The sequence below is a fragment of the Zingiber officinale genome, chromosome 11B, assembly GCF_018446385.1.
Source record: "Zingiber officinale cultivar Zhangliang chromosome 11B, Zo_v1.1, whole genome shotgun sequence".
NCBI classification, from domain to species: Eukaryota; Viridiplantae; Streptophyta; class Magnoliopsida; order Zingiberales; family Zingiberaceae; genus Zingiber; species Zingiber officinale.
In genome coordinates this window covers 81644497-81663280 of record NC_056007.1, presented here as the reverse complement: position 1 = coordinate 81663280, position 18784 = coordinate 81644497, and the positions used below count along the sequence as shown (strand labels likewise).

The 18784-nt window shown below is 36.5% G+C and overlaps 2 protein-coding genes across 2 annotated transcripts; both read right to left on the bottom strand.

The window, feature by feature from the left end:
- Nucleotides 1-3490: 3490 nt before the first annotated feature.
- Nucleotides 3491-15739, bottom strand: LOC122034379 (FIP1[V]-like protein). The gene is made up of 9 exons (XM_042593610.1): nucleotides 14647-15739; nucleotides 13543-13793; nucleotides 10445-10571; nucleotides 10302-10370; nucleotides 10077-10217; nucleotides 9626-9730; nucleotides 9141-9436; nucleotides 6301-8029; nucleotides 3491-4345 (listed from the first exon to the last, which is right to left on the bottom strand). Exons 1-9 carry the CDS (start codon nucleotides 15637-15639, stop codon nucleotides 3761-3763), a joined length of 4296 nt encoding a protein of 1431 aa, XP_042449544.1. The 5' UTR covers nucleotides 15640-15739; the 3' UTR covers nucleotides 3491-3760.
- A 758-nt stretch (nucleotides 15740-16497) lies between these two features.
- On the bottom strand, nucleotides 16498-18531 carry LOC122035090. The gene is made up of 2 exons (XM_042594475.1): nucleotides 16781-18531; nucleotides 16498-16704 (listed from the first exon to the last, which is right to left on the bottom strand). Exon 1 carries the CDS (start codon nucleotides 18084-18086, stop codon nucleotides 16923-16925), a length of 1164 nt encoding a protein of 387 aa, XP_042450409.1. The 5' UTR covers nucleotides 18087-18531; the 3' UTR covers nucleotides 16498-16704; nucleotides 16781-16922.
- Between the last annotated feature and the right edge of the window lie 253 nt (nucleotides 18532-18784).

Genomic DNA, 18784 nt, shown 5'->3' with positions numbered 1-18784 from the left:
TGAGACAGGGTTTGACTTTTGAAATGGTCATTTTTATATTCTTACCTAAAAATTTCACCTTTTCTTCTCTTCACTCTTCCACTTCTTTGAATGGAAATCTGTTTTGTAGATTTTCTATGAAAGACCTAGAAGGATCAAAATCTTAGCCATTGCTAGTTGACAAAGATAAGCCATCAAATATTAGGACCTCAATAGGACAATTTCTTTCCTACGGATGAACAAGTCATTACAATTTTTAGTTTAATTTTGATGATTCAAATGTCCAAGTTTCATCCAACGAATTTTAAAGGTAGATGGTCTTCCTCTATAATTTACCTATTCGGTAAATCAAGAGCATAATTTATGCACACTCAGAGACCGACCTCCAAAATATTTATCCATATTGGGATTCAAACTTTGATTCTTTTATTTATTCCATTAAGTATTTTACTATTGTACCACACCCGTGGAGGCTCCATTGTAGTTTTTAGTCTACTAATCATAGTCAAAGTAACGATTATGTTGGGTTTCTAAACGCTCTAGTTTGACAAGATGTTTTTCCTCACTATAGGAGAGAGAATTAGGACAAATTAACACTATCTTAAGTGATCGATAAATTAGCACTGTAATTTACTTGGTGGTCAGCCCATGAGGCTAGGTCGAATTATCCATCTCCAAAATTAGTCAGATCGTAAAAACTGAATATCTAGATTAAAAAAAAACTAAGTCACATATGTATTTAATCTCAATTTGAATTTGAACGAAACTAAACATTATTTAAAGGTGCTTTTCTTTTGGCACCAGTACTAAGTCATCTTTGATTAGGTGCTTAGCCGCTTGGGGCTTAATCTACCGTTTGTATAATGGAGGTCTATAAGCTAATTTAGACGTTAATATGAAATATAACATTTAATAATATGTTAATTTCAATTATTCTTTATCTCATTTTATTATGCTATTTTTCTTCAGTAATGGAATCTTTGTACAACAAATTTACTCATCTAATATCACATAAAACTTGAGAAATAGTAAACTTATATATCAATTCTCAAAAGGGAAAAATTGAACTCTCCAAGTCAATTACTGATAATAAATACACAACAGTAGTTTAACTACAGATATTGTAATTAATTATATGTGTACGTTAAGAAACACAGAAAGCCGGTTTCTAGAAGAGTATAATGATGCTCCAATAGAAGAGTATAATGATAACGTAATTAGCCCCTAAATATTGCATAGTTCATTTTTTTTAAGAATTCAATTTTAGCAGCGCTTTTCTATTTCAGCCGTTTTGAGCAAATTTATTCACTTTTTTGGGATAACTTGCTAGTCTATGTTGCTGTCACTTTCTTATAGCATAAATAAATTGAAATGTATGCAAGTATGTTGGGAATTCAAAGCTCTTATATCACCTTCGAATATACAAAAGATTTATGTTGTTTAAGTACTATCAACAACGTAATAATTATGTAATATAATGGAGTGAAGACCAAAGATTATTAGAGATTACTCTAAGACAAATGTGATCATGGAAGGTCTATTGTTCACATGGAGAGCATCTAATTATGGTTTTATTCAAAACTTGCTAATTGCTTATCAAAATTATGCAAGATTATGATCTTTGAATAAGCCATGAAATTAAGATTAATTAATCAAAGATTTTCGGAACAACTTGATAAGTTTTGAAATAATGAAGAAAAGGTGCCAGGAAGCTCCCTTGTTCGAATGGTCTCTTGGTCACGTCCAGACTCGCCAGGGGTTTGGGCTAAGGATCCAGCATGGCCAAGGGCTGATAGGATCTGATCCAGCAGTAAGGACGGGGGACCCCCTTTGAGGGAAGTCAACGTCACGTGGAGGTCAAAGGTCAAATGGCCGGCCGGAAAAGGGGAGGCCGACCGGCCGAATGGGGATTAAGCGGAAGCAAAAACAACCCGACAGGGAGTCGGGTCTCCGACACTCATGATGAACAAGGTCGCCAGGCCGAGCGGGTAGCCCGCTCGGCCGAGACATAAAGCAATAATGATGTGAACAGTTCCATCCGAACATACGACCTGGAATCTCCCAAGCGGATCAGTACCTATGTCCGGTCGGACATGATGGGACTGCCGAGCGGCCAGACGCTCGGCGCGAGAACAGAAGAGACAAAAGGATAAGGGAGGCATCGAGAAACATCTTCTGACAACAGGCGTGTCCAACGACTAAGTCATACGCTGACTTGAACCTTACGACAGAAGATTATGTCGTCCCATCAGAGAGGTGCTCGGACTGTAGCAGTATGGTGTCAGGCAAGCTCCTCTGACAAGCTCATACTGAGATATGGTTAGAGGACACGTATTCGCCTCGGTATGTGTGCATGAGCCTCTTCACAGCTCTATATAAGGATCCTCACACTTCGCCGGAGGTACGCACTCTCTGATATTCGAAGCCACCACTTCATAGTTTCCTCTTACCTGACTTGAGCGTCGGAGGGTCGTCGCCGGGAACCCCTTCCTGGCTCGACTTCTTTGCAGGTTCGCCGGAGCTCCATAAGGCCGGTCAGAGATCCACGTCATCGATTCGAAGAGCGCCACATACCCAGCGTCCATCGATTCAACGTTCGGACAGGATCAGGATCCAAATTAAGGTTGGACTCAGCCTCACTACATAGTATGTTTCCACCCATCAAGATTAGCCAACATTATATTAATTATCTCTACCAAACAAATACTAATGGTTATATCAGCAGTTAATTAGTTAGTGTTAGATTCAGAAAATTTTATAATCATTGATTTTCTTTTCAAAAAATCTCCATTAGCAATCTATTTTAATATGCATAGATAATTCAACAAAATGAAAAATATTAAGCACATTACTGTCAAAAGAATGATCTATTTCCTTTTCTTTATCGGACCCTTTTGTTTTGCTTCGGTTACAGGAAGGATTATAAGGCAACAAATGGGTTAAAACAACTACCATCTCGTATAGAAAATTTTTCGCCCACCTCCAACTTTGTCTAGAGCATTGACCAACTGTGTTTCAAGCACAACTTGGAGAACCTTCTCTGTATAAAAGATCATCTCTTTTAAAACAAAAATTGTAAAGGTAAAGAAGAGCCGCGCCCTGCAAACTGTATGAGGATGATCCCACATCTAATTCATCAAGTACGCGTACATTCAGTGAGCACTTGATGCATTCAGATAGGCACAACTTGCGGCGAAATCTGGCCAGCTTAGATTAGTCTCCAGCCAACTTCAGGATTCTCAGAGTGGCAGTAAAATAATACAAACGTCCAAGGAAACACCATAAAGTAGTGAACCAAATTATTTGAAGATATTCATCTGAAACTGAACGGTTCTCCGCTTTAAACCTCCAACTCCAAGCTTGGAATGTGTTTGTAAATGAAGTAACTCCTCAACCGTTGGCATAACATGTCTTCATGATGCTGGAAGCGGGACAAGTAGGCTTCCTCCAACCAACCGGAAGGTCCAGAGCCTCACAAGACATAGAAACTGCTGCAGGAAAAAGGGAAAAGGAAAAAAAGAATTCCGTCCAGGATCTTAGGTGTTTAAAGTTACATATCCAAATATGCAATAAAAACACAACTAGTGGCACTTCTCTTTCTTCCTCACGATATTTTTGTTTATCTTCACATCATTTTTGGTCCCAAGAGAAGGAGATGAAGAGGTGAAAATTGTACAATACTCGATGGTAAGCATACGACTAGCTTTGCCTATCTTCTTCTCTGAATGAGAATGACTTTGATTTCATAAAGGGACCATCGTCGAGATGCCTAGATGCCTAATCAACTGCCAGTCCACCGCCTTTTCCTGGCTGGTCGCTCTGACTTTATCTCTGAATCAACACCAGCTTCATTATTGTGCAGCTGCACTTCGGTATCCAATTTTCTATTTGAACCATTATCTTTGTCCCTTGGCATAGGAAGCTTGAAGCGTTCACTTCGTTTCTTGAGCTTAGCCACAGTATCAAGATGGCGATCCTGGTCATCAATTGTCTTATCCACAATTTGTCCAGCATCGCCCTTGACATCCAATTCACTAGTAATGTTGTTAAGTTCATTTTTGGTCAATTCATCTGCTTGCACTGAATCAACCATGTTGTCTTCAACGTTCTCTTTCAAAGTAGATAATGCCTGTGTGTTATTGAAGGCATCGTAGTCCCTTTCTTTGTGGCTGGTCCAGCGTTCCAATTTGGATCGTCCTCTTCTAGAACTTTGATTCTCATCATCTGAGGCAGGTTCATCATCCCCTTGTTTCCTTGAAGAGTTAATATGTGGGGTGTCTTCATGTTTATTGTGATGTGGATCTGCTTTGGCGACAATTGTGGAAGAGATGTTGCTCTCATTCTTATTTGAATGTTTATTATAGACCTGGCAAGGGCAAGTACTTAGTAAACATGTCAAAAAATGAGCTAGGTAGGAGGCAGCTAGTGTGCTCAAATCCAACTAATTTGAACAAGATATCATGGATCAAGACAAGAAGTTCCCCAAAGTTAGAGCAATTCTATTTAGCTTTTACAGTGTGGATTTTTTAGTTGCTGGTTACATTATTACCAATTCATTTTGCCCCTACAGTTTACTGTCTTTTCAAAATGTCCCTAGAGTTTGAAATTGTCATTTTTTACCCCTTAATTTCAACCTATTGTTGAAATATACCCGCCTCGTTAAGTCCTAACTTGTCCATTTCTCCAAGTTACAACCCCTTATAAATTCAAGATTTTTAGCATCCTCAGAATAACAAACTCATGTTAAGAATTATATTTATGTCAAAAGTGAAAAGAAAAAAAAAACTCTTGGTCTCTCAAAATGCAATTGCAAGTTAATTTGAATTACTATTATGTTCCAACATGGTGTCAAATTCCAGGGCACAATTGTTTTACAAAGAAGCTTGTGCCCCATAAATTCAATAGCTTTTTTAAGCCGTGATCCTATACTAAGTGTTGAAGCCATCATCAACCTAGAAAAGTCCATTGTTACAAATTTTGGCTGCAAACTGATTGGCGAATTAGCTTAGTGTCATTTTGTGTCAGCATAGTGTTGAGGTTTAGGGTGTAAATTTTTTACAAATCATTTTGTGCCCCCCATAAATTTAAGATTTCTAACATTTTTTAAGTCACAACCCTGTGTTACCGACTTGCAACTATTTCTTCCAGCTTAGTGCCAAATTCCAGGGCACAAGCTAATTTTAAAATCAGCTTGCGACTAAATTTTAAGAGACCATAAGCTTTTTTAGGTTTTTGGCTTCAATACAAGTAGTAACATCAGTCTGTAACTCTAAAATCATTAAATTATTAAATTTTTAGGGCTTAAGGTAATTTGTAAAATAGGTTTGAGCCTTGTAACTTAACATTGTGTTACACAAAATAGCTGCAAACTTATTTGCAAATCAGCTCCTATTAAAAGAAGAATGGAGCCCCAGACTGCATGCAAAATAAACTTTGTAGCCAAATAGTGACGTTTCTTTCCTCCCCACAATTTGAGACCCAATAAATTTTTCTAGGTTAGTGATTCAATATGTTTAAAATTTTAAATTTATGGAGTGCAAACTTATAAATTAGCTTACAGCCAAGAGATAAACGGATGGGTAAGGATTTAATGGGGCAGGGGGCCATTTCATCAATAGATTGAAACTATGAAATAAATTGAAACTATAGAAGTAAACTGCAATTTATAAGCTCTGGGGGCATATCAAAACGGCAGCAAACTATGGGAGCAAAATAAAATTTTCTCACAATATCATAAAACAAACATCCTTTTCAGCAAAAAAAAAAAAAAAAAAAGTAGACAGGTAAAGAGGAGGAACCGCTATTCTAGATTGCAAACTGTGAATTGCAGATTATTAAATTTTAAATCAAGCATGCTTTACCTATATTTTGGAGATTAACTTGCATCATTCAATAGCACCTTATTAAAACTGAATAGCCAGTTCTTGCTCTATCAAGAAAGAATCCAAATGCAATTACATAACAATTGAGGGAGAAATGAACAGGTTGATAGTACTTTTGGTCATAATTCGCTAAAAAATCTTAATGCTCTTTTGGTTAGTAAATCAAATTATCCCACCCAAAATAAATAGTCCTTCGACTCAAAGCATTTCATGCTGCACTATACAAGCTTAATATCTGAGACAAATCTCAACCTGCACAGGCTGCTTATTGATAGATATGATTGTTCTGAGTTTTTGTAGTTCCAGTGAGTTAACTTGCTTCTGTGGTAATATAAGTTGGGAGAAATTGCAGAATTTCCTAATTGACCCGTATGAAAGCTTTCTGACTTATATGCAATTCTATATCATTGACTAAAAGTATTATACAGATAAAATATACCTTCTCATTTGGGGGGCAGTCATCATGCTTTCTCTTCTCATTTGAGGGGCAGTCATCATGTTTTCTCTTCCCAAGCACTTGGTTATTCTGCTGCTTGTTCTCGACATCTCTGGCTTTACTTGTATTTTCTCTCTGTCTTTCCCTGTGCATCTGTTGGCCCTCAGCAGTATGGTGGCGGTCACCATATTGGTGCAGCCTTTCGTGCCTGGAGCTTCTTTCATCAGCATTTGAATGCTTTTCATTTGTATATGCATCACCACGTCCTCTGTTCTGAGACATGCCATCTTCCCTACGATCCCTCCTCGACAACTCATTGTGCCGCCTCCTTTCCTTCTCTTGATAATCCTTATCATAACTAATAGATCTTGAGTCATCCCTATTCCTACCATTACCACCCAATTGCTTATTCTCAGTAACTCGCCCACTACTTACAGTTCCCTGCACTTCTTCGCTTTCCCTGTGTGTTAATGCAATTTCATGAGGTTTCAGTCGCTGCCTATCCTCTCTCTCCCTATTTTGGCGCCAGCTATCATCTTTTTTACGCTTAGAGGACAAGTGATCTTCAGTCTTATCCCTCATTCTAGTTTCAGACTCTCTCCTGTTGCCATGTAGGTCATTCCTTTCTCGTTTCCTTCTTCCAGAATCCTCCTTAGCTCTGTGACTTTGGAAACCATCTAATCTATCAGCTTTTCCTCTCAAATATTCTTCATCTCTTTTTTTCTTCACGAGAGGAACATCCTTGTTCTCACGACGACTCATCAACAGATCATCCCTCTCCCTATGCCTCAAGTTTTCATCTCTACTATGGCTCCTCCATTCACCATCAACATGCTTTCTAGAATGATCTTCATCTCTCCGGTTTCTGTCACTAACCTTTAGCTTACTCTTATTCCTTGGCAACATCTCATCATTGTTCGCCCTCATTAAATCATCTTTGATTTGTCTACCATGCATATTATCCTCTCTTCTTTGCCAAGAACTGGTAGAAGATTCTGATTCCTTTCTCTTCTCATAGCTTCTACCTCGAAGATGACTTTGATGAGAATTAGACGCATCTTCCTTTTCTATAGAAATAGAATGATTTTTCTCTCTATTTTGTCTATCGTCTATGTGAGATTCATCTCTCCCCCAGAATTTAGATTCATCTTCCTTCTGGAGCCTTTTTGAGTAACCCGTCTGACTTGAATGTCCTTCATGTAAGACTTCACCATTTGTCTGTCTTTGATTATTCTTACTGTCACCAGATTTTTCTCTACTATTATCACTATTCTGCAACCCATCATCGTAACCTGTGTCATACACCATCAGAGGCTCAACTTGTGAGCTAAGTTTTTGTGTATTGCTTGGGAGGACCAAATTATCATCAGCACCAGTCTCACTAGAAACATGTAAACTTGATGTCATCTCCTCCAATTCCATGCTATCAACCACAGTAAGTCCTTCATCATGCTTGCTAGATTTTTCTTCAACACTGCCTTCATCATGCTTGCTAGATTTTTCTTCGACGCTGCTTTCATCCTGCTTGCTAGATTTTTCTTCAACACTGAGCTCTCTTGCAGTATCAATAACAAGTGAGTTTTTAGAACACTGCTTAACCTCAGAGTTATCAAGCAAAGTTTCCTTTCGCTGATCACTATGCCTGTTTGAGTGGGCACTTTGACTAGACATGCTATCAGTTGATTGTTCACGAGCATTGAGGTGTCTTCTAGACGAGGATTCTGAATACAACCTAAAGTAAGCAAACTGCTGTTAGCTGTGTCCATGAGATATAGAATCCTGAATAAAAAGTAGATCATCTTTGGTACAAGCTTTAAAAAAATCAATAACTTGCTAACATGGTATTTACTTTAGCCATGAAAGACTAAGCATAGACAGAATTGCTTTCTTCCTATCGATTTCAGTGCTCACTTAGTGAGCAGAAAACATGGGACATTGTGCTAAATATTATCACATTCGCAAATGCAATAATCAATATCTCATAGTCATACGTTGGTTTGCTACTTGTAATACTCCTGCCAAATGAGGAAAGACGTGTAATATTGATACAAACATGAATCTGCAGCAACTATAGCTAGGACAATGCTGACTCAATCCTGAATCTTAAACTGATAGTATAAACAATACATCAAGTATGATCTACTGAGATAGAAACCTATAATTCTATTGGCTTACTTACCTTGCTATCTCTAAGCTAACTAATTTAAATTCATGTATACATATAATCCACTTTATATTTTTGAAGTAGATCAAACACCTTCCTTCCCTATTGCTGCACCCTCTTTCACTTTGTTTACCGCTTTGTCTGCATGAAGCATACTGGAGTAGCTTCTACAGTTAGCTTTTGAAGAGAAGATTCACCAATCTATTAGTGATTAATTATTTGAAAAATCCTTTTTTTCTCTGAAAGAAACAGAACATTTGACTTTTTTTATGCTCACAGTACGTACTGTGTGAATAATCCGTTGTTTCACAAAATAAAGGTCTCACGTCGAAACTATAATGAGTTGAGTTATGAACAATGAATCAGAAAGAAGATCAACTATCAACTGTTTCTAATAGCATTCTCATCATAAAGAATTACTTACATATTGACAAAGGGAAAATATATATATATACACACACCCTATTTCCCTGTCATTTAACCAAAAGCAAAGTATTACTTAAATTATGAAGACATCAAAATTCATAATTTGAAAGGAGATGTTAACTGATTTAGCCATGAGTCCCTTATGTTTCATTGTTTCCTACTGATGATTGTGGATAGATGTGTGGAAAAAGCAAACTTCACTGAATTGACTGCAGTGAACATAATCAGATCTGCTAGAATAATGACAGCATACCTTTCTTCTGAATGCATCTCTAATGCTCGATCATGAAAGGGAGGGCTTCTTGATTTAGAATTATGATGGTGATCACCAGCTGATTCATCTTTTTCCTTTGCAAGAAGGGTTTTCCTGGTCATTTCCTTGTGGTTACTGGAAGCATGAGAAAAGTGTTCTGTATATCCTGACTCAGTGCTTCCTCTATCCTTCTTAGCCTCAATAAAACTTATATCATCTCTTTCGACACTGTTCTCCTTTTTCTCTAGGCCACAGTTGTGCATTCTTGGATCATCAAACAAGTCCTGCGGCACAATCTATTGACGAGGCAATTTTAGTATGTGGATACCTTCAAGTCTACAACTATGAAATAGTATATATCACAAACTAGTGTGGGTTATTTGGATGTACAAAATCACAAATAACCTTTGTAATTGTCAATGATGAGGTGTAGATATAATAAATGAATCTAGCATTAAACTGCAAAATGTAAGTCATGAAACTACCTCGATAATTGCATCCGAATCACGTGATCTAGGCGGTCTAGTATCTATAGAAGGAAGTCGTTCATTATGCCCACCACCCTCAACTTGTATTGCTCTCCCAGTTGGCTAAAAAATCAAAAAGTAATAATGTGACAAAGCAAATACTAATAACAATGAGAATATTAACGGAATATTTAAAGAAAATAAATGACATTGGTTTCCTAACTTATTTGGAAACTCATTAGTGGGGAGAAGAAAGTAAAAAATGTAAGGGCGGAGATGGAAATATGATGAAAGGGAAAGAAGAGTAGAATTCCTGGAATAGAAAAAATTGAACAAGCATGAAAAGAAGAGAACTAGTGGGATAAGGTTTTAGAAGAAAAAAAAATTAATTACTCCACTTCATCCCTTCCAAATATCCCCTAATCCAAACAAGTTCTAAATACAAAGGTTGAGTGACAGTGCAACATACTAATGGTGCCCGCATAACTGACTGCCCTCGTCCTTGACCGGTAAAATTTGATTCTCCATCTGATTTTCCATGCCCATTATCAGCAGAAATATCATGACCTGCTGCCGCAGCCAACTCAGGTGGTAAATCTGGATCATATTCCTGAGAGAAAATTAATAAACTATCAATAATTAAGTTTAAGTATGACGTGAGCAAATTTATGCATGGTCTAGTATTTGTATATACCTGCTCTGATCGCCCACTCTCATATACACGAATCTTACTTTGCATGGTTGATTCCAAACGAAGTTGATCCTGCAAACAAAAAAATTAGGAACATAGTGTACTTCAACCGTATGTATTAAGGAATAAGAGGATTTTAAACTTGCCAGCCTCTTGCAATAATCCTTCCACTTATCTTCATCCAATCCAAAATTAAAAAAGTCGGACATATCAACCCCAAGGTATCGCCATGGTTTTTCCTCAAAACTCTCAATGTCAACATCAAAAACTGTCCTGAAAAATAGAGCATTTGGAAGCATTTAAATCACAAGGGAGGCAGGTGGCATGGTTCATGGCTCACACAATCGACAGAGAAGGAAGATTATCAAAAAAATGTATAAAATTTTACTTTAGAAACAAGGTGTTACATGTTAATCACAATCAGAATAGCAATTTAGGAAACATATGGGAGACTATACACTAGATCTGGCATAGAAGCAAGTAGGGTAGGATCATAGAAGTGTATCTCCAGTTGATATTTCTGCTGAAGTTTGAAAACGTTTAGGAGATTAAGATATACTTCCGTCAATTTTTCTTCAAAGTTTAGATAAGTGAAATAGAGAACAAATTTAGTACCAATTTATAAGAATAGATATGAGATGCAATTGTGAAACTATAACAAACACGCATATTAAACGAGGAAAAGGAACATCAAAAAAAACTTGGTTAACAACAATAAAACAAGATAAAATTTATTTAAGTATAGATGATATTATAGTAGGAGATAGAGCTCAATGGTGGTGTAAAAGGATCAATATAGCCGACCCCACATAGTGAGATAAGGTTTGATTGTTGTTGTATATGAGATGCAATTGTTAGATAATTAAGTTAAAAGAGACATAGAATGAAGCCTGTTCAAGAATTACTGAGAGAAGAATAAAGGATGAAGTAAATATTTCTGAAAACTCAATTTCGTTTGGTGCTGAAAATAAAAAAATAGATGTCATTTATTTAATAAGAAAAAAGATGGAAATTATCGAAAAAGCAGAATTTACATTTAAGTTTTATTGGCTTGGAAAAAACTTAAAAATTATTTTGGTGGGTTGAATGAGGAAATAGTAGCTAGTGAAAATATAGATGTGGTAAAGTATATGTATCATGATGATAAAACAAAGCTATTGAAAGTGAGATTGCCCATATCTTTTTACAAGAGTACTAAAACGACTAATCAATCATATATTAGAGAGGTCCAATTAGTGTATGTTATTTGTAAACGACATTATGCTAATTAAATATGGGTACGATAAACCATTAAATTGTGAAAAAAACAAAACTCAATGTTTCAGGTAAATTAAAACTAAAACTAAATATATGAGAAGAAATGTCAATGTAAAGAGAAGAAAATCATAAAATAGTTAAGATGGATACGTATGAATCTCCGTTTAGATACATTTGATGTATGAAGATATAACATAAAGAGTGGAAGGTTAAAATGGAGAGCAGGTTTCAAATTTTGTGTGATTGTCATGAAACTCAAACTATTAAAAAAACTATAATGCTTAAAAAATCATTAAATTGAGATACCATTCATCATACTTGATGAATCAATCAAGTGTTGGGCATTTAAGAAATCATCACAGTAAAAATAATAATAATAATTGGATAAAGATAGAATGCTAAGATGGATATGACTTACTAGACAATATAAAAAATCTAATACTACTACAAGGGACCAATACTGTGATTCTCATAGATGATAAAATGAAAGAGACCAGATCACACTACATGGGCATGTTAAACGATTACCAACAAATTATATAATTGGACACTTAAAAAGCTGAGTTAAAAAGTGAAAGGAGTAAGGAGAGCAAAGGAGATTCAAATTAATGTAAGCAAAAGTGATTTAATATTTGAATAACACTAGTGACATAATCTGGTCCAATGGAAGGATAAGATCCATATAACCAACCAAAATTTATTGGGAATAGCATGGCCTGATGAGAAGATGACATAGTAACATTGAAATAATGATAGATGTTTTCCACAAACACCTATATGAACAGAAACCAGTGAATATTTTTTAAGCATTTTATCTTTCACTTTTTACTAACTCCACGTCATGATGTCATAAATGATATGACATCAACATGGATTTTCATGTGTCTTTCATCTCTGGTTTTAAAGCTTGAATATCATATGAGACTAAATTCATTTTTTTATTCACACCATAATTGTAGGATTAGTTGTCGAAGACAATTGAAGCACTTACTGAGCTCACAAATGAAATAAGACATAGCTTTGATATTGAGGCAAATGGTGGTGGCCCGGTGGGTGTAACCTTTATGCCTTGTTTCAATGAAATAACTGGGAAAAAAAAAGGATAGGGAAAAATACGAAAAGGATTTCAAAATATTTTCCATCCTACTGTAGCCTTAGAGGGAAGAAAAGAGGATGAAAGACTTAAATTTCAAAACTTTTATCAAAAATAAATATGAAAAGAAAAATAACTTTAAATGTTTTAAGGTTGGATTTGAGTTTCCTTGCATTCAAAAATCACACGAAGCAATATAAAGGGAATTTTCTCAATGTTTTTCTTCCCCTTTTTTTTCTAAGGGAAATGGAGGAAAAGTGCCACATTTTCTCTCACTTTATTTCCTTAGGAAACACCCTTCACACTTTAGTATTTGATGGAGAAATTTTTCCCACTTTTCCATTAACTTCTTAAACAAAAGGAAAATTGTTTGTAAAGATATGCTTGATACGAATTTTATAAATAAAATGTGTGCATATAAATTTTAAAAAAAAAGGTGAAAAAGGTTTCCCTATTATGGAGAATTCAAAGGTCTTGTGTAAAAATTCATTTGAAAAGGCAAAGGCAAACTTCTTGTTTTCCTTTTCCTATTTCATTTTAGAGCCCTCTTTTTCTTCTAAATGAAAAACTAAAAAAAATCCTACAAACCAAACACGAATATATAATTAGACAAAAGCATCTCAACTGAATATTAAAATTATTTGAATGTAAATTTAGTACCAATGAACAAAAAAAAGGTATGTATATGCTAGAGATGAAAAAGGAATTCAATGAAAATGAGAGAATATCTGATAGTGAGAATCTATTAACTAGGCTCAATAAAAGTCTTAACTATTAGATTCTATTAAGGATTGAAAAAAGAAAGAAAGTTTAATGCTTCCATCACAAAAGCAAACAGTATAAATTTTGGTAAAGAAAATTATAATTATTGCACAGTGCATCTGACAATCTTACTTATGTGAAGGGAGGGTGAAATCCAGTCCAATGCCAAAGGCACGGGCTGAACTATTAGCCCAAGCTGGAAACCCAAAGTTTGTATTGTAGCTTTTGGGATCACCAGGGAAGCCCCTACCAGAAACAGCTCTCCAATCACCTCTTCCTTGACTGGAAATAGGAGCTGGGCCAAGAGGACGAGCAGAACCTGGAATACCTGGGATGCCACTTGCAGGATCGCCAGGTAAAGGTGTTGCACCAGGTCTTACATACTGAGTAAGAAAGAATCTTAATTTAGATAAATAATAACCACAATATCTAGGGCATATTGTTGATAAATTCAAGGAATGATCATTTTTTAAATAATATACCTAAGTTCACAGACATTAAATTCACTGTACGCAACAAAAGAAATTTGTTTGGCAAGGAAAAATTTGTGCAAAAATGTGTAATTATTAGTTTTAGGAACTTAATCAAATTCTAGGCCAACGTGCATAATTTCTCTTTCTATTCACAAAGATCATGCCATTATTCTTCTTGTCTAATTGCCTTTCTGGCAAACAGAATGAGGGTTCCAAATTGATGGATCCTATTTGGAAATATGATTTTGATAGTCTTTTTTCTCTGTCCCATTTCAAGTTTTTTTTTCTCAGCGAATCAATACTATATAAACAGTAAGAATAGTCGAATAGACAAAAACAAGTGAACGTCAAGAATTCTGAATTCAAGATATAAAATAGTCAGATTTGTGCCAAAAGGCTTATCTATTCGGATTCAGTAAAAAGGCTTTTCCTGTCACTAATTCCCAATAGTCTTGGTTGTCCTATCAAATTAATATTAGATTAGCAATATGCATAATTGCAACCAAAATAACTGAGAATTTTGGAACTTTTGAGTGGCTTGTTATCTTTCATTTGGAAAATTACTGTTATTTGAGCATTCTTTAGTTGTTAAATAGCATAAAGTAAGAGACACAAACTCAATCTGAGTTGCCAAAATATTTTAGTCATGTATTCTCAAGCTTATGCAACATGCTAGTGTGCGTACCACTGCCAAAAACTAGCAATCAACACTCATAAACTTAGTTTACACCTGAATTACATGAACTAATGTGGTAGGAACAACCTTGAACATTGAATGATGCTGGGTATGAAAACCAAGATTGCTGTACCCTATCCTTGCCCCTGGTGCAGCTCCAGCAGTGCCTGTTACTTTAGTTACATCCGACATTTCTTTTCTCTCCCCATCACCTGCCGGCTGCATAGAATCTTCACTCCAATTTTGCTCCTCCATGGTGGGGAGGCGATGATGCTGGTCCTCATCGGTGACAATAACCAGATCCTCTTCTCCATCATCATCGTCATCGTCATCTATCCCAATTAGATTATGCCTCTCAGCCACAAGAGGACCATGATTGCTATCGTTCAGCACAATCTTGAGATCGTCTTCACTGTCACTGTCCCAATCCTCGCTTTGTGATGGCTTCCTCTCCTCGTTGTTGATGCCAGCAAAAAGTCCAGAAGAAGCTGTTCCAGCTGAGAGTCCAGGGATGTGCAGGGTTTGATCGAGACTTTCCAAATTCTGCTCTATTCCACCTCCGGACAATGAAAACCCGTCTTCCGGTGCACTAATCTTCTTGTCAACACCAATTCCATTATTTCCTTCTTGAAATTCTGAAACCCTAGCTTCTTCTTCGTCTTCCTCCAAAACCCTAGGCTCTCCCTCTATGGACGGACTAGGGGCCCCGACCTCTGCCTGTCGCGATGATAGGGTTCCATCGTCGTCTTCGTCGTTCCAATTCTCTGTCGAATCCACGACCGGGGCTGCGCGGCCAAGCATCCAATCCTCCTCCGAAACGTCTTCCGCAGCTGCCATGGCCGGCGGTATAGCGCGTTTGGATGATGAAGGGGCTTCTGCGCAGGGATCAGCGCGAGACGCGACAAACAAGCGGCCGTCCGGATCGCCCCCATCGGAATCGTCTTTCTCGGCGTGGAGGAGAGGATCGATACGGCCGCCAGGGGACAAGACGGAGGGCAGTGGCGCTGGGACGGACTCGGCGACGGAATGGAGGACATCTGTGTAGAGCTCGCCGAACTCGTCGTCGTCGTCGTCGTCCATATCGAAACGGCTTCTTTCTCTCTGGGTTCGGATCGGAAATGCACGGACGAGAACCCCCAAGTCCACCGAGGTGGCGTTATAGATGCAGAGGGGATCTTCCCTGTTGCGTTGCAAGCAAAGCTTTCACTTCCCTCGAACGATGCCCAGAATGACACCCCGTTACATACTCACAATTGAACCAGCTTAACCATTGGTTCCATGCTTTGGGTTAAAAAAAAACGTTCCTCATCAAAAATGATTCTTTTTAATTTATTATCTAAAATTATATATCCACCTATTTTTTAAAATAAATATATTTACCGATAGCTATAAGAACTTTTAAAACTAATAATTTGAGAAAAAACCTGATTTAGTCCCTCTAGTTTACTCCTTGTCCTAACTTAGTCCCTCTTTTTTTTCATGTGCCAAATACATCCCTTATCTTTTAAAAAATGTCCCAAAATCATCCCTCCGTTTATTTGAACGTTAGTTGCTGACGGAGGAGTGTTTTAAAAACCCGATTTTGTCCCACTAATTTACTCACTATCCTAACTTAGTCCCTCTTCTTTTTTATGTGTCAAATGCATCCCTTAACTTTTAAAAAATGTCCCAAGATCATCCTTCTGTTTATTTGGATGTTAGTTGCGGACGAAGGAGTGTCTCCTTTTCTAAAAATTAATCTTACAACTATAACATCAACATAAAATGAGGGGAAAAGCACGAAACCAAAATAAGGTGCATCAATTAAACCAAAATAAAATACATCAGAATAAAAATAACACACTACCATTTACATAAAAGTAACATAATATCAATATTTCAACAAAAAAAAAGTCTGCTTGATATTCAAATAACAATAACAAATCCAATACACTTGACCAATACTAATTAAGTATAACCAAAAATAATATCCAAAACAGACAAATAACAACTACAATATCACTGTTTGGTAATTGATATACTTGACGATTCTGCTTGTGCTTTCTTTTGTTTGTTGTCCAATGAAGCTCATAATCCTGATAGCGTCACAAAGTTCTTTCCACCTTTCACAAAAACATGATTTTATCCATTGAATACTTGCTTCACCTGAAACATAAAATTTTCAAAAACTAAAATCCATCCAATGAAAACAAGTAATCAAATACAAGTTTATTTCACTTACATTGATTGATGGTATCATGTTAGAGCTGTCCTTAATCCTCACTCCAGTTATCTTTTGTCGTATAACCTGTAAATAATTATGATAATCGAAAACAAAAAAATACATTACTATGAACAAAGTAAGTAATACACATTATGCTTTTCTAATATGTATAAATTTCGATAACCTGTAGTTTTTCTCTTTTGTTTGATACTAACGTATCATGCACAACCTCTTTTGTGGGAATGATTCTCTCTCCTTCATTTGGCATTGCACCGTTGCATTGTGTATGTGCATCTATCTCCATTTCATTACATTCTCGTGGTACTAATTCATGATCTATCCCTTTGCTTTGACGTGATGCTGTATGATCTAAATCACTCGATTTAGGTATCTTGCAACTCCTTTGATTATGACCAATCTCACAACAACTCTTGCATTTATTGTTTCTTCTCAAACCCGTCAGCTTTGTTTGTTTTGAAGCTGGTAATTCATCTGGATCCCGCATTCTCAATTTTGCTGGCCTACCAACTCTTTCTTTAAACACCGGTGCCAATGGAGGGATTAAATGACATTCAGACCACAAATCTGGTCCATTGATGGGCATGATTGATCCATTATAACATCGTTTATAGGCCTCAACACTATAATGACGATGTACATAAGCTTCTGGATCTTCTCTCTTACACAAAATAGCACAAATAGCATGCGGGCAAGGGATTCCTGTCAAATCCCATTTTCTACAACTGCAAATCATTCTACACAAGTCGACAGAATGCTGCTGGTTTGACCCCATGATCTGATAATGTGTCTCGTCAGACATCATAGGACTATATCGAGATGCTTCTAGGTAATTCTTTCCCAACACCGCCTTAATTTTAGGACATATTACACCATTCCATTTCTCAGCCTTTGCCCTATTCATTTGAAATCTAACTATCAATAGATTTCTTATTGCTTCAAACATGGGAATTATTGATTTTTCTCTTGCATCCAATATGAAGCTATTGAAGCATTCACACATATTATTAAGAAGTATGTCACATTTAGGAACAATGCTAAAATGTGACCTAGACCAATGATGCTCAGGTTTTTTTGCTAACCACTGATATGCATTTTCATCAATTTTCTTCAACTCTTCCATCCGTCTTTTGAACACTTCAATTCTTGTCGCTCTCGCAGCAGCCCAAAGAGCATTCTTAACCGCCACACTTCTAAAGCCATTGTGTTTCATGTTGCTATAGAGATGCCTCACACAGAATCTATTCTCAGCATTTGGAAATAACTGCTTAAAAGCAGGAATCAAACCTTTTTGTTTGTCAGACATAAAGGTCCAACCATATTGATCCTCAAAACCAATATCATTGTCCAATAGTTGTAGAAATCATATCCAACTATCTTTCGTCTCTCTTTCAATCATGGCATAAGCAATTGGAAAAATGTTATTGTTTGGATCAAGCCCAACTGCTGACAACAATTGCCCCCCATTCTTGCTTTTCATAAAACAGCCATCAACACCAATCATAGGCCTACATGCCTCTTTAAAACCTTCTTTGCATGCGGAGAGGCAAACATAAAGTCTCTGAAATCTTGGACCATCATCATCTTCTGTCAACTTTAGAATCACCGAAGCATCTGCATCAGACCTTTTAAGTTCAACACAGTAATTTCTTATTTTGCTAAATTATTCTTCTATGTTGCCCTCAATTATCATAAGTGATTTTCTCTTAGCTAGATAAACTTGTTTCTTTGAAATATTTGCCTTCAAAGTAGTGCATATCTCTTGCCTGAACTCATTGGTCCCCAACTTAGGATTTGATTTGAATTTCTTTGTAAAAGTTGTACCCAACCAGGTTGAGGTGATGCCTTTATTGGTATGATTCCAATAACAGTTGTTGTGTGTAGATTTCAATGTCTTTATTTGCCAACAAGAATCTTTATTCATTGGTGATACAAGAATATTCCATCCACAGCCTTCAGTTTTGCACTCACCCCGAAGTCTAATTTTATCATTCTTGACAAACC